Source organism: Hakea prostrata, chromosome 3 (assembly GCF_041222555.1).
Source record: "Hakea prostrata isolate BN-2017 chromosome 3, UWA_Hpros_2, whole genome shotgun sequence".
In the NCBI taxonomy this organism is placed as follows: Eukaryota; Viridiplantae; Streptophyta; class Magnoliopsida; order Proteales; family Proteaceae; genus Hakea; species Hakea prostrata.
The window spans coordinates 1,293,620-1,306,865 of record NC_142602.1 but is presented as its reverse complement, the minus strand read 5'-3'; the positions used below and the strand labels follow the sequence as shown (position 1 = coordinate 1,306,865).

Genomic DNA, 13,246 nt, shown 5'->3' with positions numbered 1-13,246 from the left:
GCGCAATTACTTGTGGCCTTGTGGGTCATTGGCATTAGAATCAGAGGGTGGGTTTTGGTTTTATTCTCTTTTGGTGGTTCGAGGAATTGGAATTGAAATATTGAACTGATTCCAATCGAATTTGATCAACCTTTAATCTATTTCGAAATTGCGTATTAATTATGGTTTTTTGTTGGGTCTGTGGGTCATTAATTGCTGCTGCATCAGCGTACGTGAGTTTCGTGAGTTTATGTAACTTACGTTCCAATATGAAATTGGTTAATCCGGGCGGTCCGATCCGTCCTTTAAACACTTGAACAAGTAGACCATCCGGGCAGACCGTTATAGTCAACCCAGAGCCGCATATTGGGGGGTCATCGGTTGGCTTGGCTTGGCTTGGCTTCTGATTTGAAGAAATGGGATTGGAAAAATTAGGCTTCGCTCACAGTTTTACATGTTTTAAAAAGTATCTTTTTTCTTCTGTGGTACAAAGGCGCTTTTTATATATAGGGATAGAGTTATTATATATGTTGTCGGTAGGAGTTGAACCCATGATCTCTCCACTGAGAAGTCAGGTTCCTAACCATCCTAGTACTCCTGATACGTATTACGATACGTATACGATACTTCGATACCGATCCTTTAGACCTTTTCTACCTAGCCCAAGGCGTTGGTAGGTATTTTGTACGCAGGCGTTTCCGATTATCAAATCAAGAGGAAAGGGAGAAGATCAAGGGAAAAAAGGACTCAGCCAGCAGATATAGCATCCGAGTCTCCGGTGTCACGAGTCACCTCCCGACAGGGCAAAAATGATGCCGCCGGAGCTTCAACCTCGCTTTCACCGCCCCTTCATCTCCAACTCCGTCAGTGCTCCTACCTTTTCCAGCTTCAATGGCGGCGGCTATTCACAGGAACAAAGAAGAACCCCAAACCTCAAGAACCCCCGCTTCTTCCCTTCTTCCTTCATCCACAACCCTAGAATCGCTGTTGCTCTCGTACCTGCTGCTGCTTTCCTCCTCGACCTCGGAGGCACTCCCGTCGTCGCTACCCTTACCCTGGGTCTCATGATCGCTTATATCCTCGATTCACTCAGCTTCAAGTCTGGCTCCTTCTTCGGTGTTTGGTTCTCTCTTGTCGCTGCGCAGATCTCTTTCTTCTTTACCTCCTCTCTTTTTTCGTCCTTCGGTTCTCTTCCTCTTTCTATTTTAGCGGCTTTGCTCTGCGCCTTCACCAACTTCCTGATCGGAGTCTGGGCGTCCTTACAATTCAAATGGATTCAGATCGAGAACCCCTCCATTGTTCTCGCTCTCGAGCGCCTTCTGTTTGCTTGCAACCCCATTGTCGCCTCCTCTCTGTTTACCTGGGCGACTGTCTCGGCTGTTGGTATGAGCAACGCGGCTTACTATTTTATGGTCTTCTCTTGTGTTTTCTACTGGCTCTTCTCCATCCCGCGCTCCTCATCTTTCAAATCGAAGCAAGATTCCGGCTACCATGGTGGGGAGGTTCCTGATGAAACCTTCATCTTAGGCCCCCTCGAGAGCTGTATCCATACGCTAAACCTTCTATTTCTTCCTCTACTCTTTCACATTGCCTCTCACCGCGCTGTGCTATTTTCTTCAGCTGCTTCCGTCTGTGATCTGTTTCTTCTTTTCTTTATTCCCTTTCTGTTCCAACTCTACGCCTCGACCAGGGGCGCTCTTTGGTGGGTCTCCAAGAATGCGCACCATCTGCACAGTATTCGCGTCGCCAACGGTGCTGTTGCCTTGGTAGTTGTCGTTTTGTCGTTGGAGTTTAGAGTTGTTTTCCATTCGTTTAGTCGGTATATTCAGGTGCCTCCGCCTCTGAATTATCTTCTGGTCACTATTACGATGCTTGGAGGAGCGTCTGCAGCCGGTGCTTATGCGCTTGGTATGATAAGCGATGCGTTCAGCTCAGTGGTGTTCACATCTTTATCTATCCTGGTCAGTGCGGCTGGAGCGATTGTTGTGGGCTTCCCTTTATTGGTATGGGTTTGAAAAGTTTACAGCTTGTAGCTTTAGCTTACGTGTGTATTTGGCTGTCTTGCGTCCGATTACGGGCTATCTTGAAAAACCTTTGGCGTCTGCTTTATCCGCAGTATGTTAGTGTAGTGATTCATGTAGCATGATCACGATGCCATGCTCATATAATGCGTATTGCTTGTCAAGTCTCCCATGTGTGACAAGTATGCAGCTTGAATTGGTATTGCGCGATCATGTCTGATGACAATTGTTGTACTTGTATATCTAGACTAGTTATTTGATTCTGCATTTGCATAGAGATAGAAGATGATGTCTATCAAATGGGCTGAGCTCCTCTCCAGTGCTATGAATCTTCCAGGACCTTCAACGGCTGGACAGCTGAGCTGCACACGGGGATGTGTGCATGTGTGCAGCATGGCTCTCCAGCCGTTGGATGTGCTCTGGAAGATGTCCAGAGCTCGCGAGGAACCAAACCCCTGTCAAGTCCAATTTCTGTTTGCTGAAAGGGGAAACCTGTAAAGCATTTCTCATTTGGAATTTTCATATGAGACATGCTTTTATGCAAAAGCTAGACAACCTATGGTTCACCCCAAATAGGGTCATCAGTCCATGCCCCATTCAGTGAATTTGATTACCACTCATGCCTCAATTCTTCTTTTTTACTGAAAAGATTGGGTATAAAAGAAGTTGTTGCATGATTGTGGTTCAAACTATTTAAGTGAAACTATTACCAAATCATGTTGAAAGAAGACGTAATATCTTGTGTATAACTTTGGTTGTGGTCAAACAAATGATGAGGTGGTGAAACTTGAAGAGAAGGAGATTCCACAAAGCGATTATTTTAGGTTCCTTGGCTCAATTATAAATTAAAAAAAAAAAAGGTGAATTAATAGGGTGGATGAAGTGGAGAGGTGTGTCAAGGTCTTGTGTGATCAATATAATCCCTTAAAGTTCAAAGGAAAATTCTACAAGATCATTATATGACCATCTATGATGTACAATATAGAGTATTGGACTATTAAGAAGCATCATATAAATACATTCAACGTAGTAGAAATGATCATGTTGAGATGGATGTAGTGTGGCAAAACAAGGAATGGTAAGATAAGGGATGATCATATTAAAATGGTGTAGGAGTAGCTCCGGTAAATGATAAGTTATGGAGGCCTTTATGCTGCTGTATGAAGAAGCAACTTAATCTGGATTGCAGGAAGTAGAAGAACCAGGCGGCTGGCCTAATATAACCTTAAGAGAAGTGTTGTGAAAGGATATGCATAGCACAAACCTTGTATCTAGTATGGTCTCCAATAGAGCTGATTGGAAGGCAAGAGTCCATGTAGACGACTCCATTTAGTTGGGATGAAGGCTCATTGGTTGTTGGTTGCATAATCTAGTAAATTGTTATTGTGGTTCATATACTCTTTAATTGAGATTATTGCTTAATCATGTAAAGTATTGTTGAATTGATTTCTCTATGTACGTAGTAGAAGACTATCCGCATTGATCTATCCACACACATACATACATACAAAAGTTGTCTGCATTTCCTTTTAGTGTCATGAACTGATTTATGGTGTTTGGCGTTGCTGTTGATTACTCCTATAAGCAAGACTTCTTCAGAAGAAAATGTGATGAAGAACATAGGATATGCTGCTCCTTCTAATAGACGGTGTCTTTGGCTTCCCGTTCTTTTTATCTTTTTACTGGTTTTTGAGCAAATATTAGAATTTTATATTGGACTGGTAATTTTAATTAAAGAGAGAGAAGGGATGATGGCTTTTGGGACTTTGGTTCGTCTATAGATATGTGTATTTCCAATGAATTGTCATGAAACTGTATTTCTGCCAGTTAAACAACCTTAACAATGTGAATAACTCAACGTCTCATGAATAAATGATGGGCTTTATTAATAAGAGAATGCAATGCCAGATGCTGACGAAAGGCATGTTTGCTCGATGGATTTCATGAAAGAAGGAAATGCAACGTCTTCAATGGAAGATGTCTTCATTTTGCAGTATGTCATTCCATTATTGTTTCTGTTGATCAAATGGAAAACTTTAGGTACTTTTATGGTTCTCTTCTGGTCTGCTTTGATGAAATACGTCTCTCTATGACATCTAACTTATTACTTTAAAGGTAAAGTTTATCTGTTCTGTCATATTGTTTCCATGATTGTGCATTATTCCTTGGTAGGTATTTAATGGCTAAATATGCCTCCGATTATCAGAAAGAAGTTTATCTACATGTGCATCAATTGCATTATGGGAACACTAAAGTTTCTTGTCATCTTTTTGTTTTTTTATTCTTTTGCAGTTTCTTCCGCTTCCTGTGGTCACAGGCTTTTATTTGGCTCGTTTTTTCACAAAGAAAAGCTTGCCTTCATACTTTACATTTGTCCTGCTTGCAAGCTTGATGGTTGTATGGTTTGTTACACATAACTTTTGGAATCTCAACATTTGGTTGGCTGGCATGTCTCTGAAATCCTTCTGCAAATTGATAGTTGCCAGTGTAATCCTGGCAATGGCTGTTCCTGGTTTCGCTTTTCTTCCACAAAAGTTTCATTTCTTAACTGAGGTTGGTCTGATCAGTCATGCGCTGCTGCTTTGCTTCATTGAGAATCGGTTTTATAATTATTCCGGTTTGTACTATTTTGGGTTGGATGAAGAGGTGATGTACCCAAGTTACATGGTTATCTTGACAACTGGCCTGGGCCTGGCTTTGGTGAGGAGGCTGGTTGTAGATAATCGGATTGGACCTAAGGCAGTTTGGATTTTGACTTGTCTGTATTCTTCAAAGCTGGCTATGCTCTTTATCACATCAAACTCTGTTCTATGGGCTTCGGCTGTTCTGCTATTAGCCATTTCGCCTCCCTTGCTTCTCTACAAGTATAGATTTTGTGCTTCTTGCTTCTTATTTAGTCAGCCCTGTTTTAATGCTACTCTTTTGTTCAATATATGTGTGTATGTAATCTTTACCCTTTCTTGGACTTGCAGGGACAAATCAAAAGTAGGTTCAAAAATGAAAACCTGGCAAGGTTATGCTCATGGTATTGTTGTGGCTTTTTCTGCCTGGCTTTGCCGGGAAACAATTTTTGATGCTCTTCAATGTTGGAATGGAAGACCTCCATCTTATGGCCTCTTTTTGGGTTTTTGTATTGTATTGACGGGATTGGCTTGTATTCCCATTGTTGCTCTTCACTTTTCTCACGTTCAGGTACTACTTGTTGCTGTCATTCCCTTGCTTTTACTTAATTAAGTTTGTTCTTAAAATGATATTTTACTTCACTAAATTTGTTCTTAAAATGATATTTTACTTCACTAAATTTGTTCTTAAAATGATATTTTACTTCACTAAATTTGTTCTTAAAATTATTCATGTCTTTAACTGGCCTCATTCATAGTTTGACTCCTAAGTAATTGAACACTTGAATTTTATGTTGTCTGGTATAATCAGTCTGGCTTTCTGATTTTCCTTATTGATTGCACCCATTTAGGGTCCCTCAGAGGGCCTTGGTGAAAGTGGTAAATGTTGCTCCATTGCGACCAAGTTGTCACTGTTATGAATCCCAAAACAGCGTCTCTGTGAAAGCAGGGTTAAGACTGCTTGTTATGATCCCTCCTAGCCCCCAGCAGTGGCGGGCGCATTCAGGTAACAAAAAAAATTGACAGCCATACTCATCTCTCCCCCCCCCCCCCCCACCCCTACCCCTACCCATTGAAAATAAATAAATACATGTTGCTCCATTATGACCAAGTGGTGGTTTGAGTTTAGAAACAGCCTCTTTGTTAAAAGCAGGGTTAAGGCTGCATAAATTATGATTCATTGCAGCTCCCTCTCAGAATCTATCTTCCAAACCCCCGACTCCCTCCCCAGAGAAAACAAGAAGGAAGAAGAAGAAGAAGTAAAGAAAAAGAAATCCATCCACATGTGTTAGGAATCATCAACAGAGGGACCTCTGACTAGTTTAGGGTCCTTTTTATGAGTCGAGTTAGTTCACTTAAAGTTTGTGGTTGACCAAGATATCTCCTGGGTTGGATTAGTTTTTTTAATTCATTTTTTTAATTCGCCATTGATCTAGTCTCACATTTTCAAAAATAGTGAGATATCTGTTGATGTATGATCCAAATCAATTTAGTTAGGGTAAGGCTGAATTGAGAGTCAAAAGTCAACTTCATGCAAGGAATTAGGCATATGGTTATTGCCTAGCATTGTAAAAATCATATTTGGGTGGAAGGTTTTGACTTTCAGTTTTGGTTTGTTGTTAGAGCCCGTCAGACCCTTGCTTTCTTTTGAAGAGCAAGTTACCTCCTTCTCCTCATTCATTATTTCAATAGTTTTACATGTATAGTCATCAAAGCATTGCCAAGGCTCACTTTAGGAGGCCCAAGGTGATTGCCCACTTTTGTTTTATGCAAAAAAAAAATGTACACTTCGTGTGTCTGGGGCAGTCTTGTATTGCCATATGTCGTCTTATGGGCTGAGTGTTTTTTTTTTTTTTGGTATTTAGATTTCACTTTTGGGTTTTTTAAATGATCAAAATTTATTTAACATACTACATAGTATCAGTGGTTCACTTTCTTACCATAAAATGAGAAGCATGAGATCATTTTAAGATTAAAGAAATAGGTCGGCTGAGGTCATCTACAGAACATTTTCTTATTTATATGAATTATAAATTATAATATTTGTTATTATGCTATGTTGCTATTGAATTATGTTGAGATGAACTTTTTTTTTTTAAATGATAATTTTGCATCATTATGACTATTTAATATATGTTTAGATTAAAAGTAGAATTCTATAAGTTTTATATATCCTATTTACGCCACATAAGATGGTTGTTAAAAAAAAATTACAGTGGAACGCTTTGTTTGCCAATGCGATGCCATATGGCCACCAAATTGCCATGACACTCAGGGGAGCACTAAAAAGCTGTGATCCCTTTGCCGCTTTGAGAACTATGTTTACATGGGCTTGTGAACATGCTGGTTGACCATTCGAAATCTAGTAATTGTGTATTTTGGTTGCCAATGTATTCTTCCATGGAAGGCTAGGACATATCTTGTATGAAACTGACTACCTATAGGTGGGGTTTTTTTTAACTGTTACCCTCTCTCCCTTCCCTTTGAAGATCTCTTATGCTGTTAATAGGAAACCTTGACACCTACCTGAGAACATGCATTTCATATGTTATTTAACTTTATATTGCAGCATGGCGAGTATCTCTAGCATTTGTTATTTGGGCTGATATTGTAGTTAAAACGAAATTTTCCCTTGTTTTTTGGTTGACAAAAGGGTTAGGGTGGGTTTCTTTGCATATTCAGTGAACTAGTTCATTAGGGACTGATGAATCATGAGTGACCCGACACAAATCCAGCTAGTTATAAATGTATCATGACAAACACTGTCCTAGTCTATAGTGTCTACCACAAAACCAGAAGACTAAAAAGAATGGGAGGTGCACAGCTCAGAGGAGGGAAATTCTTTTTAAAATGATTTAAATATAATTTTTATTGAAAAGAAAGTTCATAAAAAAGAACATTTCAATTGCAAATGATGGTCAACCTAGGGAGAATTATCAAACCAACAATTGTCTCTAGACTCTCTACCAAGTCTAACGTCAGCAGCAGCAGCCAAATGATTAGGATAAAGCACCTGCGTATAGCCTAACGTCAAATAATTAAAGAAATAAGGGGAAAGAAAACCAAATAAAAAAATACATGTCCTAGATTGGACTTGCAGAGAGTAGTCAGGATTCTGTTTAGAACTGCTGAAGATGAATTCTCCTTGTTTTTCATAGACCCACCTTTAAAGAGATAAATTCCTTGTTTCAATAGAGCCTTAGAAACATTAGAAGTAAATTCTGTAAAATCAAAGTTGCAGTGAGATTCATAAGGATCCAGCCATATATTACGTCATTTGAAATAAGATAGATTTCTCAATCTCTCAACTCTTAATTCAAGCGCAAAATAATAATCCAGGATTGTTTTGCTCGTTAACAGTAAAGATATAATATCCTATTAATGTATAGTACTCTCTTTGGAGTACTGTTGCGAAAACATTTTCTGGCTAACATAGAGACGCTAAGAATGCAGTGACCTTTGTGAGACATTTCATTAGTATGGTATCAGGGATCAACATTTTCTGATACAGTTAAAATATATCATGATTGGTCATATTGATATGATAGGAAACTGATTTTTTTTAACTACTGGGTAAACATTTTCTTTAAAAAAGGTCTATTTGTAGAACCGATATATAAAAAGTAATAATATATTTGCACAGGTATGAACAAGAACTGTGTTGATATGATGCAGGTGCACTTAGTATACAAATTATGAACTATCAGAACTGTTAAAATCCTGTTTCATTTTTTTTGGGGTTAAAAAAGAATTTGAGTTTTTTCTATGACGCCCCCTTTAGTGGGCTCTAAATTAGTGACTGCCCCCTGAAGTGCGACAAATGACACGGTGCCCCCTTGCTTAAAGTCAAATATTCCAAGTTACCCCCCTTAATGGTCAAGTATTTTGACCATTAAGTTTGGCTTGTAAAATGTCCAATATACCCCTGGTACTATGTAAAGATGAAATTACCCTTTCACTCACGTAAGTGACCCAAACCTAGGTGGGGTGGGGGATTCTCCCTGCACCCATCTTCTTTCATACCCCACTGGAAACCCCACATTGCTAGCAACCATCACCCCTCCCTTGCCAGCGGCAACCACCCTTGTGACATACCCTTATGATTCCCATCTTGCATCAAACCTCAAACGATACAATATGGCTACGTATCGGCTAGTATCGCACCGTATCGTGGGATACTTTAAACCTTGGTTGCTGGCAATGTGGGATTTTCGGCGGGGTATGAAAAGAAGTTGAAGGGATTCTCTCTTCACCCACTTAGGGTTGGGTCACTTAAGTGAGTGAAAGGGTAATTTCGTCTTTACACAGTACCAGGGGTATATTGAACTTTTTACAAGTCAAACTTAACGGTCAAAATGCTTGACTATTAAGGGGGTAACTTGGAATATTTGACTTTAAGCAAGGGGGGCACCGTGTCATTTATCTCACTTAAGGGGCAGTCATTAATTTAGAGGTGACTTAAGGGGTCTGGGCACCATAGAAAAAACTCAAAAGAATTCTTTGTCCCTACTCTAATTGATTTTGCCTAAACTGAAAATGAGATAGGTGGGGTTACTGATTAACCAGAAAAAAATATGTATTGAAATTCATCAAAGTCACAGTTAGGATTATGAGGTTCTTATGTTTTTTTGCCTGGTATGACATCTAAACTTCAAAATTACCTAGACTTGAATCAGTTTTCATCTATTTATGTATCATTATGGTTGTCGCTGTGTAGAACAACTCAGCTGTATCCCAACTAAATGGGGCTGCCTACATGGATCTTGGCCCTTCAGTCAGCTCTGTTCTAGGTAATAGTTGATGTAAAGCTTCAGTAGTTTTCTTTCTTTCCCTCACCATTCCTCCCTAGGTCATTGTAGGTATGCTCCTTTCTCTTTCAGTCTGAATCAAAAGAACATGGCCATGCCACATCATTTTCTTATAGCTTGTCCTGGATCTGAGCTGCTTCAGAATCAGCTCTAATATAATTATCCCTTTTTTTTTTTTTTTTGGGGGGGGGGGGTCGTAAAATAATATAATTGTTCTTTACTTAATCCTTCCTAATTTTGGTGCTCATCCATCTCAACATCCTCACCCCTGTTACACTCATTTGTCCATATGTTGTTTTAGAGTTGTTATTAATAGTCACACTTCAGGTTTGTTTAATATTGCTGACAAAAGTGATATGTTATTGTTCTTTACTTAATCCTTCCTCATTTTGGTGCTCATCCATCTCAACATCCTCACCCCTGTTACACTCATTTGTCCATATGTTGTTTTAGAGTTGTTATTAATAGTTTCATACTACTTCAGGTTTGTTTAATATTGCTGACAAATAGTGATATTGTTAATTGTTCTTTACTTAATCCTTCCTCATTTTGGTGCTCATCCATCTCAACATCCTCACCCCTATTACACTCATTTGTCTATATGATGTTTTAGAGTTGTTATTAATAGTTTCATACTACTTCAGGTTTGTTTAATATTTCTGACAAATAGTGATATTGCTAATGTTTGTTTACTTAATGTATGTTATTTAGTACTTTGTTTATACCTACATATTGCTTGCTTGGTTTGGATTTTTTATTTTAAGCCAATATCGCGATACACAAATTGAATTTTCTTCTCCTCTTACGCTTCAATGGTGTTTATTATTTCTTGGTTGATTTATATTTGCACTTGCTGACAAAGATTTGAATTGGATGGATGCCATGAAGACGAAGATATACTGTTGTTGGTTGTATTGCTTATTCATGACACACAAATCCTTGACAAACTTGTTTGCGTGTATCATAAACATGTTTATGTGCAGAAGCGTAGTAACTGCTTCTTTGGCACGTCTTTATAACGTCTCTTGAAATCCGCTTCCAAGACAGTGCAATACTGTTACTTGTGAACACCTTATTATAAATAGCTAATTACCTTGTGTTTTCCACTAGGGGATGAATGGTCTTGTATTTACATTTTAGTTGACCATTTTCTGACTTAGTATTTTTGGTTTTTCTTTTTCAGAACTTTTGTTCTCTTCCATTACTGAATGAAATGGGTAAATCTAATTCAAAATGCATTATTTGATTTTCATGCAGACAGCAAAGAGATGCTTAGTGCTTCTGGTGGCAACAGGTCTGCTGTTTATACTGCTGCAGCCACCAATTCCTTTGTCCTGGGCTTTCCGGTCAGACTTGATTAGAGCTGCCCTCCAATCTTCTGATGACATCTCAATATATGGTTTTGCGGCCTCAAAACCTACATGGCCATCATGGCTTCTCATCTTAGCCATCATCCTCGTGCTGGCGGCACTGACCTCCTTCATTCCTATCAAGTACATTGTTGAGTTGAGAGCATTTTATTCGGTTGGGGTCGGAATAGCACTAGGCATCTATATATCTGCTGAATATTTTCTGCAAGCAACAATCCTGCATGCCCTCATTGTTGCTGCTTTGGTTTGCACTTCAGTTTTTGTGGTCTTTACTCATTTCCCATCAGCTTCAAGTACAAGGCTCCTGCCGTGGATATTTGCTCTGCTGGTTGCTCTCTTCCCAGTTACATACCTTCTGGAGGGCCAGATGAGAGTAAAAGACATTGTTGAGAGTGGAGCTGGAGTGGGTGAGGAAGAGAACAAACTCACCATGCTATTAGCCATTGAAGGGGCAAGGACTTCACTTCTTGGGTTATATGCTGCTATTTTCATGCTTATTGCGCTGGAAATAAAGTTTGAGCTAGCTACCTTGATACGGGAGAGGATCCATGACAGGAGTGGTGTGCACAATCAGTTGGGTCAGAGTTCCTCAGCTGCCTTCCCGCCTAAACGTAGGTTGATGCAGCAGCGAAGGGCCTCTACGGTGCCAGCTTTTACTGTCAAGAGGTTGGCTGCAGAGGGCGCTTGGATGCCAGCTGTTGGTAACGTTGCTACTATCACGTGTTTCGGTATTTGCCTTATTTTGAACGTGAACCTTACTGGCGGTTCCAATCGTGCAATTTTCTTCTTGGCCCCAATCTTGCTGCTCCTGAACCAGGATTCGGACTTTGTTGCTGGGTTTGGGGACAGGCAAAGGTATTTCCCTGTGACGGTGGTTATATCTGCTTACCTAGTCTTGACTGCTATGTACAAAATATGGGAAGAAGTCTGGCATGGGAATGCTGGGGGGTGGGGCCTGGAGATAGGAGGTGCAGACTGGTTCTTTTTGGTCAAGAATGCAGCCCTGCTTGTCCTTACTTTTCCGAGCCACATCTTATTCAACCGTTTTGTATGGGGCCATACGAAGCAGGCTGATTCAACACCATTGCTTACAATGCCCCTTAACCTACCATCGGTGATAATGACAGATGTGCTCAAGGTTAAGATATTGGGGCTACTGGGGATTATATATTCCTTGGCGCAGTATCTGATCTCAAGACAACACCATATCACGGGAATGAAGTATATTTAGACTGGGTTGTTGTTGTACACACTGTAAAATATTTCAGAGCAAATTTTCGTGTGAGAGAAATGGGAGGTCAAAAGTTTTTCTCGGGTGCTCTCTGTTCGTTATTTCATTGCTCTGTTTTGTTTTTGGCATTAATTGTGCTCGGAAGAAAAGACGCTTTGGTGCTCTTTTCAAGTTTAGACTGAATTTAAAAGGCTTTACTGAGGTAATGGGGGATGGAGCTCGATATTTGATGGTGGTGTTACCGACTTACCGTGGGGAGGGTAAACCATTGACGATAAAATGATGGACCTGTAGAGGCTTATGCAACCGTTGAAAGAAGGTGGCAGCAGCAGTGGTACCTGATGGCGGGTTGTCTCATTCTCACCCAAGCCCAAGTAGAAAGGAAGAAGACTGTCATCAGTTTGCACAGTAATATTGGTAGTAGTAGTAGTAGTAGTAGTAGTAGTGGTAAACATAAGAAGAGCGAAGGCAGATACCATTTTCAACTTATTTGAAGGCTTGCATTCAGTTCAATAATATTTGTAGAATTAGTAAAACATTATAAAATGCAGGGAAGTATCATGTTCTTCGTATTCGCATTGCATTGAAAGGTGGCATAGCTGGGAGCCTGGGACTGGGTTGCGAAAACTGAGAAGAAGAAGAAGATTGGGTTGATGATATTATTAGCATAGTCGTTGTTCTTGTTGCAGATGGCACTGCACTAACAGAAAGGTAAAAAGGATTTCCAGCATTAAACAAACATGTACATACATACATACAGAGTGGCGGTAGATAATCGGGATTACCATCATCACACTAATTCTAAACGCTTTTAATGTTTAGTATCAGAATCCAGATTGGCCTGGTAGATAGGATAGGTAGATATCGGGATTAGGGGAACACCAAAACCATTTTTAGTTAATTAGATCAGAGTAAATAAATAATTTTAATTTTGGCTCTAGGACCACAAAATCCTGAGAGCCCCATAGATTAGCCAGTAGTAGTAGTAGTACATTTCTTGCTTGTCAATTGATTTCACAATATGAGTCTTTTCGTCTTTTCGTCTTTTTCTATGGGATGTTTTTTGTATTGAAATTTTATTGGATAGAGTGACCACAGCACAGCCTAGAAGCAGCAGAGGAGCAAATGTTAAATCAAAAACAGAATATTTTCGAATGGCCAGAGTCAGAGAGAAATCCGAGAGAGAAGGAACCACGAATTCATTATTAAGAAAGAA

General features: G+C 39.6%; 1 protein-coding gene across 1 annotated transcript; it reads left to right on the top strand.

Moving 5' to 3' along the window:
• Window positions 1–527: 527 nt before the first annotated feature.
• Window positions 528–12,883, top strand: NEF1 (no exine formation 1). The gene is made up of 4 exons (XM_089147832.1): window positions 528–1,982; window positions 4,293–4,864; window positions 4,973–5,192; window positions 10,687–12,883. The coding sequence occupies exons 1-4, from the start codon at window positions 789–791 to the stop codon at window positions 12,028–12,030; spliced, it is 3,330 nt and encodes a 1,109-aa protein (XP_089003958.1). The 5' UTR covers window positions 528–788; the 3' UTR covers window positions 12,031–12,883.
• Window positions 12,884–13,246: the final 363 nt, after the last annotated feature.

What these genes read in the sequence shown, in the direction of transcription:
- NEF1 (XM_089147832.1), top strand. Translation starts at nt 789, where the DNA reads ATGATGCCGCCGGAGCTTCAACCTCGCTTTCACCGCCCCTTCATCTCC. An exon ending in TTGTGGGCTTCCCTTTATTG is followed by an intron (nt 1,983 to 4,292) that starts GTATGGGTTTGA and finishes ATTCTTTTGCAG; the next exon opens with TTTCTTCCGCTTCCTGTGGT. An exon ending in TTCACTTTTCTCACGTTCAG is followed by an intron (nt 5,193 to 10,686) that starts GTACTACTTGTT and finishes ATTTTCATGCAG; the next exon opens with ACAGCAAAGAGATGCTTAGT.